At 36.7% G+C, this 20,494-nt stretch overlaps 1 protein-coding gene across 2 annotated transcripts in view; it reads right to left on the bottom strand.

Annotated features, from left to right (window-relative positions):
* The window catches only part of LOC150099466 (mitochondrial ribonuclease P protein 1 homolog), a 47,361-nt gene that overhangs the window by 1,754 nt on the left and 25,113 nt on the right, over positions 1–20,494 (bottom strand). For both annotated transcript variants that reach the window (XM_090403973.1, XM_090403975.1), the window contains exon 3: positions 10,060–10,220. In XM_090403973.1, the coding sequence (XP_090260099.1) occupies positions 10,082–10,220 (139 nt within the window). In that variant the 3' untranslated portion in view covers positions 10,060–10,081. The remainder of the gene's footprint in view (positions 1–10,059; positions 10,221–20,494) is intronic.

The following is a 20,494-nucleotide window of genomic DNA, read 5'->3' as shown; positions in this document are numbered from 1 at the left end:
TGTGTGCTGATTTGTCGCAGCCAAACCAGTTCCTGACATCGCCAAAGAAATGCGGTACTGATACAAGGGAGGAAATTGCCAGACAACAACCATCGGATAGTGCCCGATCACAGACCTCACGCAAGATTAAGAAAGGAACCAGTAGAATTCACCCTTAACTCTTTTGGATCCAGGACTGTACATGATATTAGTGAGCTTGTAAATAAATTACTTCATGTCAATAGCCTGGATTGTGTGTACAGACAACAGATATTGATTCTGTTTAACTTATGGCATAATATGTTGAAGAGGTCAGAGAGCCGAACGTGAGTTTGAATGTGCTTAAAAGAATACTGTAATCTTGAATAGTACTTGTGTTACATAATGCTTAGAACGTGTATGGTATAATTTGGCCTTATATTATTTGTAATGAGAGTAAGGTTATGTGTGCTGAAATCTATCCACGTGTCTATGAAATCTATCCAATGAATGTGTGGAGAATCAGACACGTGATATGTCCTATTTACTTTTGTATATAAACTGTCTAAGTTAGAATAAACATGTTTGGTTTTGTTAATAACTTGCCTGATCTTTGTTAGCCAATGCACTATCTCATAAAAACAAATCAAACCTGTGTAACCTAAGTAAAGTAACAGCCATTACTGAGTAATTCGTGGTAATTGGAATTGCTTGAAATAAAATTGATTTAAGGATTATTAGACATGCTTAGCTAAATTATTCTCTTGTATGTAAAAGAAGGATAGAAAATTCTTTTCACTTTACATTTCACAACACTGAACTGGTATCCCCAATCCCATACTGATTCACTCAGTCAATTCAGGTCTTCTTTTAAGGCCACAACATCTGCTCTAATCCTCATAGTTTTCCCAACTTTGCATCATCTGCAAATAACTGAATATCCACATTCAAATCTTTCCCAATATCATTAACATACAGGTGACCAAATCTGTGCACAGTAGTCCATATGTGGCTTAATCAGAGCTTTATACAATGAAATCAGAATGGTTAAACAGCAATGGCCCTAAAACAGACCACTGAGACACACTACTACTGACTTTTCTCTTCTGGAATATCCCCCCCCCTCCCATACACAACTTTCTGATATCTACCAGACAGTCACATGTGATGATATATGATCAAGTCCCGCAGTCTTATTAATGTCAAGTTTCCTCAATTCCCCATATACTTCTTGCTCACTCACAGTCTCTTCTCCTCCTCATCTTCCTCTCCATGATATTCACAAGTATGAAAGACCTTCAGGAACTGCTCATTAAATATCTCAACTATATCTTCTGCTGCAGTTGTCCAAACCATTTTCTCCAACCCTTTCCTCACAGAAGTCCTCACATGGCTGGCAACCACCCAGGTAATCACTTCATGGTTACTCTCTTCAACTGGAAAGAGATTTGACATCTCATTTATAATAACATTCTCTGATGAGATGATCAAATCCAAGACTTAATCCTTTTGTTATATAGTGTCTGAGGTAATTGTCCCTCAAAAACTTGAGAATTTCATTTGCTTTACTTTTGGTTGCTATCTCATCATTCCAATCTATATTGCCATAAAATGTCATTCTACTATGATTATTTATTTATTTTTTGCTGGCTACATCCTGAAAGAACTCCCTAGGTATTTTTTGGCTTCATTAGCTAACTACTGCTCATAATGCACTTTTGCTACCCTTAGCTAATGAGCCACCCTCCTTGCTTGTTCTTTGTACTCCTCATAGAATTGATTATTACCACTCATCTTATATTGCTTATACAGTCTTCTTTCTCTGTATTGCATGCTTAATCTTTATTCCATCCAGTCTGGTTGGCTGAGTAGTTAGCATATCCGCTCTCCAGCCAAAAGGCTGCGGGTGCGAATCCCGCCATGGGCATGGATGTTTATGATTGTCTGTGAAAATCTAGTGGTAGTGGTGGGCAGTAGATGGCGTTGGCATAGATGATGCTGGTAGTTGTGGTGGAGACAGAGTTGTAGATTAGGTGCCTTCTCTAGAGGTGTCAGGTAATAATAATAATTTCACACCTATTTTATTTATCCTTCTGACACTCAAAACACATTTAGACATTACTTCTACTAAGTTTTTAAATAGCACCCAACTGAACACCTCCTTCAATGCTACGGCTGCAAGCTTTCTCCTGAGCTTCTCATAATCACCAGCCTTGTAGTTCCACATATACCCTTTCCTCACAGAAGTCCTCACATGGCTGGCAACCACCCAGGTAATCACTTCATGGTTACTCTCTCCAACTGGAGAGAGATTTGACACCTCATATATAATGACATTCTCTGATGAGATGATCAAATCCAAGACACAATCCTTTTGTTACATGCTGTCTGAGGTAATTGTCCCTCAAAAACTTGAGAATTTCATTTGCTATCTCATCATTCCAATCTATATTGCCATAATTGAAATCACAAATGATCATCCTTTTCCTATTTGCTTGGCTAATTTGTTTATATATTTCATGGTCAATATCCTCGACATTACCAGGTCTATAGCAACATCCGACTAAATATTTCATTCTATTCACCTCTATCTCACACCATACTGCCTGAAAACTACTACTACTATTCAAGTACTTGCATTTCTACCTTGTATGGGCATAACTATTTCTATCATCATCAGTACTACTCCACCTTCTTTTTACCCTTTCTATCTTCACGAAAAACATCATACCCTTCCACCTCTATTCCTGTCAAGATATCATATACATCCAATCACATCTTACTTATAATAACAATTTTTGGGTGAACGGACTCATCCAACAAAACCATTTCTGATATTCATATACAAACATAACCATTCATTCCTGGATCTATAACAAGTTTCAGTGATACTACTTATTATTCTTACTTCCTCAGATTCATTCTCTGCACTTATTACTGTTTCTTCTAGCAGGAAGTCTCTCCAAATGATTTACACCAAAGCCATGCAAAAGCAGTCCATCATTCTTATACAGTTCAATTCATCTTTCAAACTCATCCATACATTAACAGACTGAACTCCTTTCTCTTCACACACTTCTGCTAACATATCATTCATAATCCTTGTTCTCCATCTCATCATCATCACTGTCATACCTGGGCAACAATACTGACTACCTTTCCCCATCACACTATTATCTTTTATCCTTATCAATAACCTCCTGATATCCAGTCTTATATTTTTTTGTTTCCAGTCAAGTCATTTGTTTCTACTGCCACTACAAATTCTTTTGCTTACTTACTCCTTATATCTAACACTTCAATCACTATTCATTTTACATCCCAGAAAACAAACCTTGTGCATCTTTTCATTTACCACACCTCTAATAATTGAATCCCCATACAATGTCACTCAAGTTTTTCTTTATATTCTTCATTCCAATATCATTGTTCTCATTTTCTTCACTCTTCCACACATATTTACAGTTCTCTTCATCTGCTTCATCTACTGCCTCATCTTCATCAATTAAACTAAAATTAATTAAATTTTTATAAATTAAAATTAATAAAAATATTCAACTTTGAATGAAATATTACTTATGATGCTATGGTTCTTTAATTTAAAGCTTTATGAGAACAAATATCAATTTGTTAGGAGAGCAATATGGTATGTAGTGTCTGAGGATAGCTCCTACCCAGACAAGTGATATTTCGAGTAAAAATGGATGAATTTGCATAGTATTATTTACTCTTAGTATTTTAGCGTGTCTGGGAGATTTTTGTGTGTTTTTCGAGTATTTTAATAGTAAACTGATAGATATGATTATCTGTGCACATGGCTCCCACAAAGAGGAATACAAAGATGACGTCCAGGTCGCCATATCTGTCTGAAAATCTTAACTTAAAAGACTTGATTCAATGTACCATTTGCGAAATGTATGCATTGAGGAGAACTGTTGGAGTCTGGTTAAACAACGATAGTGGAATGAATGGTGAATGTGTGCAAAAAGTGTAAAGAATGTGAGGATTTAAAGAGTGTTTCAGGTCATGTGAGTAATATCGTTGTCGGAAGTGAGAATCTAGATAACAGTGATATTCGAGGTATGAATGATGATATTTGCGAGGTAGTACCTGATAGCTGTGAGAGTGGCGTTGAAAGAGAAAATGAAGTTAAGCATACAGAACGATTGAATGAATCATCAGAGAATAAAAACGATGACACTGAGTGAAATAGCACACTATTACGCGGAGCGATAAATAGAGTAAATCAGCAGCTGGAGCATTGGCAAAAATATTTAACAAGCATACTGACTAATAATCGTCAAAAGTATGAAAGGAAAAATAAGGGTACGAAAGTGAGTGTAAACAAAATGAAAGAGTGTGTGTTGTATGGGGATTCCTTAGTAAGAGGTGTGTTAGTTGAGAGTTTAACAAATCGTACCAACCCGGTGTGAACGTAAAGAACATAAGCGAGTCGATTAGAATGCAAAAACAGCGGGTGAAGGGATTGATAGTGGTAGCAGGTACAAATGATTTGAAAGGAAACAAAAAAGGCTATGAGTGAGGATGTGAAGGAATTGCTTGAGGTAGCAAAAGAAAAGAGTGAGAGAGTTAGGATGGAGAGTCTGTTGCCGTGGTATGACAGTGAAGAGTATAGAAGGAGGACCATAATTGCCAATGACTTTATGCGTGAATTATGTTTGATGAGTGGTGTGGAATTTGTGGATGTGTGGAATGAGTTCGATGGGCAAAAGGAGTTATATAAAATGGATGGTTTGCATTTGAATGGATTTGGTGTACGGAGACTTGAAAAGGTGTTGTCAAATGTAGTGGAAGTGAATGTACAGAACCAGGGAAACTAGAATTATTAAGGGGCTGGGGGAAGCAGATATGCAGAATTTAGGGAGAGTGTTGAGTGTGTGTAACACGCCCAAGTGAGCAGGAAAGACCATAAATTAGAATGGGATAGTTAGTATAAGGCAGCAAAATAGGGATGGGACAAATTGGCTTCTGCAATTCATGTATACAAATGCCAGAAGTATTAGGAACATGAGGGAAGAATTTTTGGCCTTGGTTGGCACTTTCAGACCACAGGTTATTGGCATTAGTGAAACATGGCTGACAGAAGATGACACAGCTAGTGGGACTAAATGTGAGGGGTATGGTGTGTTCAGGAGAGACAGGGAGAATAAAATGGGGGAGAGGTGTGTTATTGATGATAGCGGATGAGCTACAGCCAAGGAGAATAGAAGTGGAACTGCAGGATAGAGATAAGAGCACATTTGAGGCTATTTGGTATGAGATTGAAACTAGCAGAACAAAATATACAGTTGGGTGCTGCTACTGACCAGGTGATGGAATAGATGGTGGAGATAGTATGCATAACCAAATAGAAGAAATGAGTGGAATGAGGGTAATTATTATGGGAGATTTTAACTATGGTCGCATTGTTGGAGTGAGGAGAGGACACATGGCAGGAAGGAATTGGATTTTATGTGGTTTATTACGGGATAACTATCTGCGACAGCATGTAATGGAAAATACTAGGGGTTAGAGAGCTTGACATGTAATTGCATCTGAGAATTTGGCTGTAACGAATATGACCACATTGCCACCAATTAGTGAGAGTGATCATGGGGTCTTGACTTGGGAGATGGCTAAAGGTGTGGAATTTACAATTAAGACAGGGTACATGAGGAATTATTGGGCTGGTAAGTATGACAAGCTTAGGAGATTGATTGGTACAGAGCCATGGCATGTACAACTGAGGGCTAGAAGTTGACAGTGCATGGGAGGCAGTGAAAAAGTGTTTGCATGAAGCAATGGCCAACTGTATACCTAGAGTCCGAATAATAAATCAAGTAGGAGTTAAATGGATGAACAACACCATCAAGCTTGAGCTGCAAAAAAAAGAAACAACTATGGAGGGAATTTAAGGAGAAAGGTGACCAGCAGGCACATGAACAGTATAAAGCCCAGGCCAGAAGAGTAACGAGTGTGGTAAGAAAAGCAAAAAAGGATTACGAAAGAACATTGGCCATGCAGGCTAAAGAGAATCCTAAACAGTTTTTTCGATATGTTGCAAGTAAAAGAAAAAATGTATATGGCAGAATGATTTTAAAGAATGCCGATGGTAGGGAGGTAACCGAATCAGTTGATATAATTGAATTACTGAGCGAGCACTTTGCTGGTGACACTGCAGAAATGAATGAACCAATAGATTATATGGGAATTGTGGTGAATGAGGTGGAGGTGAGTAGTCTATTGCAAAATCTCAATGTTAATACATCTGTGGGATTGGAGGATGGTATACCAGCTCGTGTCGTATGTGAAGAGGCTAAAGAATTGTCAGTACCCTTGACCATTTTGTTTAATCTGCGTCTCGGGTCTGGGTTAGGGGGTGAAAAGAGGTGAAAATAGTTCCACTGAATAAAGGAGGTTCCAAGACTACTGTAGTAAATTACCAACCGATTAGTAGATCAGGAATCGTTGTTAAGGTCTTGGAGAAACTAGTCAAGAGAAGCATACAGGTTTGGATAGATGTAAATAGGATAATGTATGGGGGGGGGGGGAAACATGGTTTTGTGAAGGGTAGATCATGCCTGAGTAACTTGCTCACGTTTTATAACACAGTGACAGCTGAACTGGATAAGGGTAATGAGTTTATTTACAGTGATTCTACTGGACCTTGCCAAGGCCTTTGACAGGATACTACATGGAACTCTAATCAGTAAACTGGAGCAAATGGGGATGGATATAGGGTTGGTGAGATGGATAGGAGGGTGGTTGATGGAGAGATACCAGAGAGCGGTTTATTCAGGAGTGGAGTCCAAAAGACAGCTTGTGACTAGTGGTGTGCCGCAGGGTTCTGTTCTTGGACCACTACTTTTCAATTTGTTCATTAACGATATAGAAAAGGATCTGAGAGGAAGCGTTCACTTGTTTGCTGATGATGCAAAGTTGGGTAGAGCAATTGTGAGTGCTCAGGAAGTCAAAATTTTGCACAATGATTTGGATAGTTTTGGAGGACTGGGCTAGGGAAAATGGATGTCAATTTAATGTGGCAAAGTGTAAGGTTATGCATTTTGGAGTGAAAAGATTAGCAGCAGTATATCACATTGGTGGAACCATACTCCAGGAGATTGATGAGGCCAGGGATTTGGAGTGTTAGTGGATAGGAAGTTGAAGTTTAGGGGGCACATTGCAAAAGTGGCTAAATCAGCTCATCAAATCACTTGGTTACTGAAAAATAGTTTAACAAGCAGAGACAAACAAGTTATGTTATTGTTCCTCTATGTCGAGCCCTGATAAGACCTCATCTGGACTACTGTTCCCAGATATGGGAGCCAGGGTTTCTTCTTGATGGGGAGGAGGTGGAGAGGATCCAGAGACGAGTGACCAAGATGGTGGCAGGTCTGTGGAATGAACCTTATGAGAACAGATTGAAGATTTGCAGTTGCAAAAATTGGTTGATAGGCAGAAAAGGGGTGATATGATTGAGATATTCAAATTACCGAAGGGTTTCTATAAGATTAATTCAAAAGATATTTTTGAGAATAGGACTGGTGGTGGGAAGACTAGGGGCAATACATGGAAGCTGGACAAGAATGTGGTTAACAAGGGTGTTAGAGCTATGTTTTTTACTTGGCGAGTGGTAAATGAGTGGAATAAGCTGCCAGAGTCTGTTGTGGGTACTATGACCGTGAATGAGTTCAAGGTGAGGTATGATAGACACTGTGTGAATGTCGAATAGTTGTTCTTGACATGATGTTAGGGCCTCTCTCGATGAGTCTGTCGACTCCTTGGAGTTGTCCGAAATAATAATAATAATAATATTCCAGCTGTCCCTTATTGGATCGCTGTCCAACTTAGAAGCTGACTTTTTCATACCAAATGTGCTCACCGCCCCTTCCCCCACACACTTATAAAGCTGAATAACTGCTGAGGATTTCAGGTTATTTTGATTTTAATGGTGCAGACTGTACATATTTAGTTTATTATCCAGGTGAGTGCCATTAATTTAAGCTAACATAAAATTTAATATTTAAGCAATAATTTTGCATCTTCACTTTATAATTTCACACTCTTCTAGTTCTTTGTTACATGTCACCCATTATTGTTTGATTTGTACTTTTCATGCTCTTTCATTATCTTTAATGTTTGGTTCGTCCCAATCATTAAAGAGAAATGTTATGTCCAGAAGGTGTAGAAAGAATTTTCTGTACCACCAAGTCCTTTTATACACACACACACTCAACAGAACTTACCTGTCAACTACTCTCATATTCTGGCATTCTATTACACAATGAGGCTTTATTATTTGGCTAAATGGTTTGCCTCTCTTTCTAGGGTTTTGTGCAATTTTCCTGAAGTTTAGTCAACAGTCTTCTAATTTCTTAGTGAATTCTGGCAGCATCTTCTTTTGGTTCATCCTAACTGTCCCACATATAATGGTGGTAGTGTTTTTATGCAGCTAATCAGAAAGGAGAGGGCTCAAATACCAATTGTCCACGTACAAACTATGGCATTATTGTAAAGAGTTTATCATAAATGTTTGCATTACTGCTCTAGAACTATGTATTTGCACAATGCAGTCAATTATATATCCTGTTTAACAAATCCATAATACAAAAGTCTATTAGGACGAACTGAATGAAAGAGACAATCCCTAAATAATACAATTTTATCTATGCAAAAGTTTACAAAGGAGCTTTACACATGTAAGAGAAAACACTTTACTAATAGCCTTCCTAAGATGATCAATTATAGGTTTCTGTTCATGAAATCCTTCATGTTTAGGCTGATTTTTCATTGTCACTAAAATGTAACAAATGCAAATGCTACAAATATCTTCAGATATATATTAGGAAAATTGGAGGATTACAATGAGAGGATATTTTGACCAATATTCTGCATGTGAGAATACTCAGGCTTGGCAGTGAAAGAGTTAAGGAGCTTAATCTGGTTTATACTTCTTAAGATTCTCATGAAATCACCATCATGGTGAGGTAACAGATGCATCTAATATCAAACGGGAAGGGGAATGAAATACCAAATGGCAACAGTGGCAACTGGTATTTCATCCCCCCACTTTCCCCTTTGATACTAGGTGCATCCATTACTTCACTATGATGCTGGTGGCTATAATTCAAGAGAATCAGAAAGGATAAAGAAGTATAAACCAGATTAAGCTCCTTAACCCTTTCACTGTTTTCTGGCCAGTTTGTATGTTATGTGGGATATGAAACCTGATAGAGACATGTATGTTAGACATAATATAATTTTTAAATAATGGCTTCACACATGTAAGAAAAACTGAATATGATTTATTACTCTTATACATTTCACTCAATATGTTATGGGCTTCATTTAGGGAGAATGCAGAACAGGTAACAACATTTAAATTCTGAATACAAGAATGAGTCATAATATCAGATGTCTCCTGCAGCTGTACAGCAGGAAGAAACATGGGAATAGATATGTACAATGATTTATTTAAAAATTATAAGCAATTAACAGTAATTTTTAATGAACTAATTATACATCTATTCCCACATCTCTGAACTGTAATAGTGTTTTTCCTCCTACTGTACAGCACAATTGTGACTGAGACACGTTATATTATACACATGCTGTATGGCTCATTCTTGTATTCAGAGTTTAAATGTCGGTACCAGTTCTTCTGCCTTCTTCCTGAATGAAGCAAATGACATATAGAATGAAATATATAGGAGTAATAAATTATATTTAGTTTTCTCTTACATGTGTAAAACTGTTATTTAAAAATTATATTGAAAGAGAAAGACTAATTTTAATTAAAAAGCCCTTGATTATATTGCTGACAGAATGCAAATCCAGACATTTCCAACCAATAAATGAATGTCTCCTTATAACTTCCAAATTTATCCTCGGTTTTTTTTTTTTTTTTTTTTTTTTACTTCTTGAAAAGCGTAGTAGTAGTATTAAAAAGTTCTTAAAATAATTTAAAAAAAAAAAATTCCTACAGATGTGCAAACTAAATCAAGTTTTGGAATTTAAGGGAATTAAGTAAATTTCTGTACATATGCTCATTTATCACAGGGATGGTCAGACACATAACAATACAAAAATAAATGAACTTACTTATTCCTTTTCATAAATATACTCATAATGCTTTAAATTTTTCTACAAATCTTCTGCTATCCAGATAATAAAGAGCTTTCTTCCAGTTTCCAGTATTCTTCATTTCTAGCAGTACTTGGATAACTTCACACATTGTTATTACTTTGTCCTCTGAACCATACCTGAAATTAGAAAATACATATTAAATGAAGGAATCAGTAAAATTAATGTTATACTGATAATCTTTTTTTTTTCTTCTTTTTTTTTTTTGTACTCTGGACATATCATGGAATATTCTCTAAATTTCTTATCCTTTAATTATTCATCTCACTTAAAACACATTAAAGAAATACACTTGAGTACTAAACTCTCACAATAATGCCTCTGTAGTGCAACTGAAAGAATGATGGTACATTGCACCCTTCAATTGGAAAAGGCCTAAGTTTGATTCTTGTCATAACAAGAAGAATCTTTATAGGGTTTTTTCAACTGATGGTGAGTTAGCCGATCTTATACAGGGGTAACAGGGTTTTTTCTCCCAGAAACTCAGGTTTTTTCATCCCATATACAGACAAAAAATACAAGTGATGGTGGTAAGCAGTAGATGGCATTGGTGTAGATGGAAAGTTGTACAGTAGGTGTCCTCCCTCCCTCAAAGAGTCTTTGGACTCCTTGGAGGTGTCACATAATAATAACAACACCAATTGTAGCCACTCATATTTTAATAACAATAGCTATAATACAAAACTGAAACAGCTGTAAAAAAAACAAAAAAAACTATGGAATATCCTAATAACTAATCCTGAAATCAGCATATAATTCAGTAAATGTTCTCTTTATGTTTAGGAACAATGTAATCCTGTGGTCCTAAGCATTCCTATATACATTCATTTTTTTTTATAACCTTTCTAGACTAGTTTTAGAATGATTACACTGAGCAACATGCTAAACCTGAATGTTTTCAACGTCCATCTTTTCACGAATATCAAGTAAGTGTGAACATACTAATTACATTTCATATGAACTTACAAGAGAAGAACATCTATATTTGAGTTTTAAGTCAGCAGTTGGAATTGATGGAGGTATAGGAAGATGGCTTAATGTTAAATCATGTGTGAGACAAGGACAAGTTATCTCTACTGTTATTCATTATCTATATGGATCATAGGAAAGCAATATTAGGCATAGTATCAAAATTGGAGATATTCAACTTAGTTCTTTATTTTATGCAGATGATAAAGAAATCCCAAACAAATTCAGTAGAAGTTTGCAGGATTTCCTAACAAAATTGAATAATAACTGTGATAAATTTGGTATGAAAATCAGCAATAAAAATAGGCAAAAATACTGAAAATGTCAGCAGGAGTTTAAGTATAATTTTTAGTGACGATTGCAATTAAATATGGAAATAAACAAGAGAATTAGCAAAGTTGGTATGGTAAGAAATAAAATGAATAAATTTATATGAAATAAGAAAAATTAGTCAAAACATTAACCTAGCTATACACAAGAGAATGTTAAAACCAATTTTAATTTATGGATCTGATGGCTAGTTAGAAATAAAACACCTGATCAAAGAAACGTAGACCCCAGATAACAGTTCTGAGAAAAATTAGTGAAGTGACCAGATGGCATCTCCATATTGAAATTGACGATATTAAGAAGAAATTTGACATTGTTAGCATTCAGAAATGTGTAAGCTCTGCTCACTTAAACAGAATGGGAAATGGAAGACAATTTTTTATTTATTTATTTATTTTTTTGTCAAGATGCATGAAAAAAGATTCAGAGGAAGATAAAGATCAAGGATGATTGATACAGTAAGATGTACCTCCAGAAGACCAAAATATAACATCTGATAATTATTGGCATCCTGACAGATAATAGATTCATTTGGAGGAAACTCATGATAGGAAATTGATAATGTTAACTTATCTTGTAGTACTTCATGTTCCATATACATCTCCCATCCCAAGGGTATATATCAGGAATTTAACGATAAAGATGAACTTATACATGTATATATTTAATATATATATATAAATGAATTCTCTGAATTCTTATTCAATAGAAGATCAGCAAAAAATCAATAAGTATACTGCAATTTTGCTTACCCAAGTATTCTTGTTCTATTCAAGATATATTCTGATGGAATCATTAACCATGCTTTTTCACTGATTCTACCTAAATTAGGAGGAAAGAAATCCAAATAGGAATGCAGGAAATGGATACTTAATGACTTAAAAGCTATGGGCTGGAATATGTCTTGTAGAGTCTAGTGAAAAGGAAGAGAGGTGATATGATAAAGACATACAAGCTGGTAAGTAGTTGTTATAGAATTAATGTTGAAGAGGTTTTTCATAAAATGGTGGGTGATTAGTGGAAAACAAGAGGTCATCCCTGGAAGCTGTATAAGGAGGGTGTGTGAGCAGGTTTTTTCATGGAGAGCTGTGAATGATTGGAATGCCCTGCCTGAGAGCATGTTATCTGCAAAGAATTTGAATGTGTTTAAGACATGGTATGATGAACTGTGTGTGTATGACTCCATACACACAGTTTATCACATCCTAATAATAATAATATAAGATTTCCATAACTATCCTTTCATACCTTAAAAACATGGTAGTTTGAAAGTTCTGTGCTCTTTTTCAGTATAAATTAAGATATCGTGGAATGAACTGTCTATAGTTGATATAAAAATTTGTTGCTTGCCAATAAAAATGCTTTCATTTTTGCATCACTTTTTCTTAGGAAAAAGTTATTCTTTAAAATACTAGAAATCAAGACCATTCTTATTCAAAGTTTAAAATGTGATTTGAAGTTTTTCATCAAATCCAGTTTAATATTCAGCAGTGACAAGAAAACCATTTCAACTTTACCAAGGAAGAATGCAAAATGCATTTCTCCTCTGATAATAAGTTCTATTGAAATGGCTGTGGCTAACCATATTATAAAAATAATCGTCATTTAAAATCATGAATCTTTTTACACTTGTTTCTCTATTCTAATATATTATTAGTTTTGGTTTCATAACACGTATGATTGGCACTTAGAATGTGCCCATTATTGATATCATTATTGTTAAAGTAAGATGTAAGGCGTAGAAAGTATTTTTAACTTGGGTATAGTTATGTTAAAGATACCAAGTAATTTTAAACCTGGTTTTACTCCATTTTTTCCAAGTAAGCAAACAAACAAATGTCAAGTTTGCGCCTGCAATTTATGCAGGACTAGCTGATCCCACAGGTAGTGCAAGACCAAGGCAACTCGTGGTAAAGGTGGAGCAAGCTCTGATCACTAATCTTAATATTTACCCTTGATGCCAAAACACATCTCCAAGAAGGGGTTGTATGATGTTTTGTATTAGAGGCAAGGGGCCACTACCCAGACCGGTTTCGACCTTTATTGAGGTCTCATCAGTGGGAGCCAGGCTAGAAATACCAAGATTTAGTAATATAGAGCTTGTAAGTATTTTACCAACACATATCTCCTCCTGAGATTTTTATTTAATAAGGTTATAACACCTTATGGCAACTTGTTTTGGTAAAATACTTACAAGCTCTGTATTACTAAATCTCGGTATTTCTAGCCTGGCTCCCACTGATGAGACCTCAATAAAGCAATAAACCTGCCCCGAGAGAAAGCTCCATGTTCCAGTCTTCTTTTGGATTCCAGTTGCCAGTTACCAGATCCCGAGAGAGAGCTCCTATTCCAGTATTGTTCGGTAAGAACCCTTCTAGTTTTTCTTTTGTTGGTTTTTATTTTTTAAAGCCTCGTTCCAATCGGTGCAGGTCCGTTTTAGGGTATTTCCTTTTGGGGACTGAAATTTGCTATTCCGTTGGTAAGGCATTTGCTTTTAAACAATGTCGAAATTCTTGCCAAGAGTGCGTACTCTCGGGATCGAAATTGACCCAAACATCGACAAAGCGACGTTTGTGAGAGCTCTTCTCAAAGTCGTCAAAGCAGAAAGTATTTACGGGCAGAAAGTATTTACCCCTTACGGGGGAGGTAGATTCCAAATAGTAACAAACAACATAGAAACAAGAGAAACGCTCCTTAAGGGCGTAGAATGTGAAGGAAAAAAATACCTATCCTTCCTAGTCAGAAGTATTTTAAAATCCGTAAAAATTGACAGGTTTCCACTCGAATATCTAGAGAAAGGGCAGGAAATCATTAAAACCATTTTCTCCAAGTGGGGGACTGTCCGAAACGTAACAATCGGACAAGACGCGGATATCCCAGAGTGGAAATCAGGGGAAGTGAGCATTTCAATCGAGATGAAAACCCAGGTCCCCAACTTGATTTTTTTAGGCTCAGCAAGAGTAATAGTCAATTATCCAGGCGTAAGGAAACAATGTTTTCGGTGCACCGCTTTGGGTCACCTTAGCGCTCACTGCCCGAAAAACAACACATGCCACAACTGCTTATCGACAGAACACACATTGAATCAATGTGAGTCACCGTGCCGTAAACGTGGGAACACATCCCATAAAATAGATATTTGTCCTAATAGGACCCTTGCAGAAAGAGCAGGAGGCGCCATAACACCTGCGGCAGTAGCCATTCCTAAGCTCACAACACAGGACTCTCGAGCTACCGGCCAAACAGTAAACGAACCACAAACAACTGAACCAGAAGAGTTTCCAGCCCTCCAACCGCCAGTTACTGCAACGACTACATTAGGAAATCAGGCAATAACTGGGAGGAACGCAGAAGGGAGAATTAGGAAGAAAAAGAAACAGAACACTAAGAAATCTTACACCAATGAATCGGAAGGCAACAATAACAGCACAGAAACAGAGGAAATGGAAATCAACACCAGTACAACAAAACGACCCATCATGCCGGAAGAAGGAGAAATGAAACGAAATAAACAGGACACTGAAAGCCAAATAGACGCCTCAAGTTCAGATGAGGATGAGGAAGGAAATGAGATAATATTGCGAAACAACACAGAAAATGAGGAAGAAACCTCATCAGAAGAAGAAGACAGAGAGCAAGGAAACAATCCAGAAACTGAGGAAGGAACAAACTTGGTTAAAAGCAATACTCCAAATGGCGCTGTCATTTTGAAGAACTTTAAGGGATCTCTTAAAACAGCAGAAAAACTATTTCAGATAATGACCACAAAAGGAGAGCCAACTTTCTTGTTCTTTAAGAGGAGCAGTAGACTCATATGGGGAGAACTCTAAGTAAAAGATATAACCAAGGTCAAGCCCCATCAACTGGACGGTCACCTGGACTTAACAGAGGAAGAAAAACAACACTTATGCGACACATTGAAGTCGCTGACACGAGTAGATTTGAAAAAGAGATACCCATGGATAATGAAGGAATTTGAAAAAAGAACTTTACCAGTAGATACAAACACCGGTTCTTCTCACCCCATTACAAAACCGGTAAAAAGAAAAGAACCCCTATATGAAAATTGGAATGTAACAAAACGAATCCTATTCTATCTTAGGAATAAACCCGAGATAAAAAACAAAGTCCACACAGCTGTACAGGAAAAGGGAGATGTGGCTTTGCAATGTGAAGGTGAGCTAGAGAGCCTTAGAATATGGCTCAAGTTTGGGAAAGTCACTTACGACCGAGCGGAATGGAATGAATGCTTGAAGGGAATATGGCAACTTAATGATGAAGAGTCAGTACACGTACTCACAGTGATGGAAAACGTGGTAAAAGACTATGAGGAAGCGGTAAGCGATAGCAGGGCAAATATGACATAAAAAATAAAAAAAAAAGCCCCTTCTAAGTTTCTTGGTTCTGTTTCTGTATGTTCACGCTTAATCCACATAGGAGGGGGCAGACCTGAGAACCCGAGCGGTGAAGGCTTACAGCGAGGCGGTGCAGCTCCTTGGGCGCTGCATCACTCGGGCCAGGCTCTTCCCCCGTTCTTGCAGTACTTTTCTGTTAATTCACCGACTTTTGTTGTTCTGTTTATGCGTGTTCTAGCTCCTTTGTTGTTTCTGTTTATGTGTGTCTTAGTTCTTTTTTTCAATTTATGTGTGTCTTCCTGCATTTGTTTTTTTCACTTCTTTCATCGGCCAGACATCTGAAGAGGTGGCTGGCCGGAGAACGTGGAGGAGAACAGATGGAGGGAGATAATGTCGGAGATCTGCTTGGTGCTGGCATTTAAGTCAGGCCAAGTAGATCGACTGAGGCCTCTTTTAACTATCTACTACTATCCACTCTATCTTCCTTCTCCTCTCTCACTATCAAGCTGACTCTCAGCACAACTTTTTTTTTAAATCTAAAGAGGCCAGTGATGAAAGGCATCAACTCCCATTCTACCTCAATAAAGGTCGAAACCGGTATGGGTAGTGGCCCCTTGCCTCTAATACAAAACATCATACATCCCCTTCTTGGAGATGTGTTTTGGCATCAAGGGTAAATATTAAGATTAGTGATCAGAGCTTGCTCCACCTTTACCACGAGTTGCCTTGGTCTTGCACTACCTGTGGGATCAGCTAGTCCTGCATAAATTGCAGGCGCAAACTTGACATTTGTCTGTTTGCTTACTTGGTAAAAATGGAGTAAAACCAGGTTTAAAATTACTTGGTATCTTTAACATAACTATACCCAAGTTAAAAATACTTTCTACATCTATATCTCCTCCTGAGATTTTTATTTAATAAGGTTATAACACTTTATGGTAACTTGTTTTGGTAAAATACTTACAAGCTCTGTATTACTAAATCTTGGTATTTCTAGCCTGGCTCCCACTGATGAGACCTCAATAAAGATCGAAATCGGTCTGGGTAGTGGCTCCTTGCCTCTAATACAAAACATCATACATCCCCTTCTTGGAGATGTGTTTTGGCATTAAGGGTAAATATTAAGATTAGTGATCAGAGCTTGCTCCACCTTTACCACGAGTTGCCTTGATCTTGCACTACCTGTGGGATCAGCTAGTCCTGCATAAATTGCAGGCGCAAACTTGACATTTGTCTGTTTGCTTACTTGGAAAAAATGGAGTAAACCATGGTTTAAAATTACTTGGTATCTTTAACATAAGATGTAAGGCATTTAAGATTTGATGTACTAACTTGATTCTAATATTTGTAATAATTTCAAATCTTCTTTATTGTGTTTCATAATTGTTAAGGGTTTAGATATCATTCTTTGTAAACACATTCTCTTCATGCTAACGAAAACAATGTGTCAACCATTACTACCTAATTTCTCGCTAGCCATTTACATGAAGTGCGCATACTCACCGAGGAGATTGATAGGTGATTGACAGCTAACACAGAGCATTCAGTACCAGGGTAACAAGGAAACGACAGGAGACAGAATGAAAACTTGAAAACAGCAACCAGAGAATTTTATTTTTAGAAAGTTAAGTTTTCAAGAAAACGTGACAGTTGGAAATATATTGATGGAAGATTCCGAAAGGGAATCGTAGCAAAGTGGATCTTTTAACTGGAAGAGTTGAGACTGTCAACAAGTGATTAGTAAATAAGTGAAGATATCTGAGGAGCGAATTCAACATTAGAAGAAACGCTAAATGGAAAGTTACATCTTCTGTCTAAAGGACACTGAATCTATTTGTTATTCTACTAGAAAAAGCTATGGAAATTAGGAAAATCTGAAACTGCAAAGTGGCTTAACATGATGAGCTCTCCTTGGATATGTTGTTTATGAAATAGGAAGAAACAGTCTTTCTCTGGTAAAAATTTGGTAATTTGAGCATCATATTGAACTGTGAGAGGTAAAAATATAAATGTAATATAATGTTTTAAGTTTCATGTGTGTATATTTTTGTATTTGGTCTGAAGTCAATTTTCCAGATTTTAAAAGAAATAGAGTTAAAAGTCACTGCACCAACAAGGATGAACTGTTGTGTGATTAATTAACAGAGTGAAAACAATCTCTTTACAGAGATACAACATAAATGGCACAGTTGACAGATTTTTTAAAATAACTAGAACAGCTGAGATGACATTGATGATTAATAATAATATAATGGTCATCTTTATCTCAAATGTTTCATAAAGTTAAGCTGCATGTTCATTAAAATTGATATGAATTTGTCACTGCAAATGTTCCATCTGTATTCTTCATAGTTAATGTGCTTAAGAACAATGCCATATTCTCACAGAATCACTTGATATGGGTAGCATATACTCCTAGATACAGGAAAATGTATTTCCAGGTATAAAACAGCAAAGTCTTATGCCCTGATATCAAGCAGTGAAAATCACTGGGATCATGTTCATCTCCAGTGAATTTTTGTCATCATCATCATCATCATCAAATTCCTGCCATGTACCCTCAAGGGGTGTACAGGATATGATAGTACTACATGAAAAAAATTACATCATTATTAATTTCCTATCTACAATTTTCCTCCAAATCAGTCTGTTACTTGTCAAGACTCCAACATTATCAGATCTTATATTTCTATCGTCTAAAGCACTTTGTATCGTATCAATCCACCTATATCTTGGCCTTCCTCTGGGTCGTTTTGCTGCCACCCTGGCAGAGAACACTTGTTTTGCTAATCTTTCCTTGCCCATTCTATTTAAGTGACCATACCACCTGAGATTAGCTCTGCTAACGCATTCCTGGATGCTGACAATGTCAAGTTCTTTCCTAATATCCTCGTTTTTAATATGATATTGCCATTGTTGCCATCTGTTCACGCCTATAATCTTTCTCAGGACTCTCATATCTGTGGTCTCTAGTCTTTGGTCAAGTGTTTTACTTCTGACCCAGCTCTCAGATCCATAAGTTAAAACTGGTTTGAACACTGTCTTGTATACAGCTAATTTAGTGTTCCGACTAATTTCTCTCTTATTCCATATGAATTTATTCAATTGACTTCCCACCATACCAGCTTTGCTGATTCTGTTGTCTATTTCTATATTTAATTTACCATCTTCAGTAAAAATCGTGCCTAAATAGCTGAAATGTTTTACTTGTTCCACAGGTTCTCCATTCACAACACAGTTGACATTTTCAATGATTCTGCCTATTTTCATTGTCTTTGTCTTTTTATTGCTGACCTTCATACCATATCTATTACAACAGCTATTCAATTTAGTCAGAGAATCTTGCAGACTTGTAGCAGATTTATTTAGAAGTATAACATCATCTGCATAAAGCAAAGAGCTGACATTAACATCTCCAATTTTGATATCATGTTTAATACCACTTTCCTTCATAATGTGATCCATATAGATAATGAATAACAGAGGGGATAATGTACATCCTTGTCTCACACCAGATTTAACATTAAACCATCTTCCTGTACTTCCTTCAATTCTGACTGCTGACTTACAACTCAAATAAAGACTAAGTATTGCTTGGTATAATGCCCCATTCACACCATATAACTGCAGTGTATTGAATAGCTTCTCTCTTGGCACCTTGTCATATGCCTTTTCCAGATCGACAAAACTTAAATACAGATCTTTGTTATATTCCCATGCTTTCTCGACTATTTGTCGTAAAGTGAAGATCTGATCCTGACAGCCTCTATTTGGCCTGAATCCAGCTTGTTCTTCACCAAGCTTTTCTTCCACAATTCTTCTCAACCGTTTCTCAAGTATACATGCATAGATCTTGCCAGGAACACTCAGTAGAGAAATACCTCTGTAATTCTCACATTCAGTTTTATTTCCCTTTTTATATATGGGTACTATGAGAGCTCTACTCCAATCATCGGGAATTCGTCCCTCTGTCCAGGCTTTCTGAATTATGCAGTGCAGCCACTGTAATACTCTTATACCACCATACTTCAGCATTTCTGGTCGAATATCATCTACTCCTGCTGCCTTTCCACATTTCAAGCCTTTGATGGCTTTTTCTACTTCAAGTATGGATATGTATTCCTGACTGCATGCCTGGTCAGTGTTTTTTACCACTGTGCTGTCATCACTGCTTGTTTCATTTAGCAGTTTTTCAAAGTAATTACTCCATACTTCAAGGATATCTTTTTCTCCCGTTTTCATGTCACCTTTATCATCTCTAATTCCTTTTACAGCACTCTTTCCTCCATTCTTAAGTTTCTTCAACAACCTCCAGAATATTTTGCCACCTTCTTGATATTTATTTTCTATATTCTTGCCAAAGTCCTCCCATGACTTTTGTTTAGCTAGTTTTACACAGTGTTTAGCATTCTTGCATTTGTCTCTATATTCTCTAAGAGCAAAAGCTGACTTATTTGCCAGGAACTTTTGGTATGCTTTCTTCTTTTCCTTCACTGCCTCTTTAACTTCCTGTGTCCACCAGGGAGTTCTGATTTTTTTATCCTTACAAACAACCTCACCACATGCCTCTCTGGCAGAATCAATCAATGTTTTCTTCAGAGTTTGCCACTGAATCTCCAAGGTTTGGTTCCTGTTCTCAAACTCTTTCATTTTTTCTTCAATAATCTTTGTGTATTTTAGTCTACAATTCACATCTGAGAGCTGCTCAACTTTTATTCGCTTTAAAACTTTCTTACATG

The sequence above is a fragment of the Typopeltis vanoorti genome, chromosome 14 (assembly GCF_054136105.1).
Source record: "Typopeltis vanoorti isolate ZY-2024b chromosome 14, IOZ_Tvanoo_1.0, whole genome shotgun sequence".
NCBI classification, from domain to species: Eukaryota; Metazoa; Arthropoda; class Arachnida; order Uropygi; family Thelyphonidae; genus Typopeltis; species Typopeltis vanoorti.
This window is presented reverse-complemented; position numbering and strand designations above follow the sequence as displayed.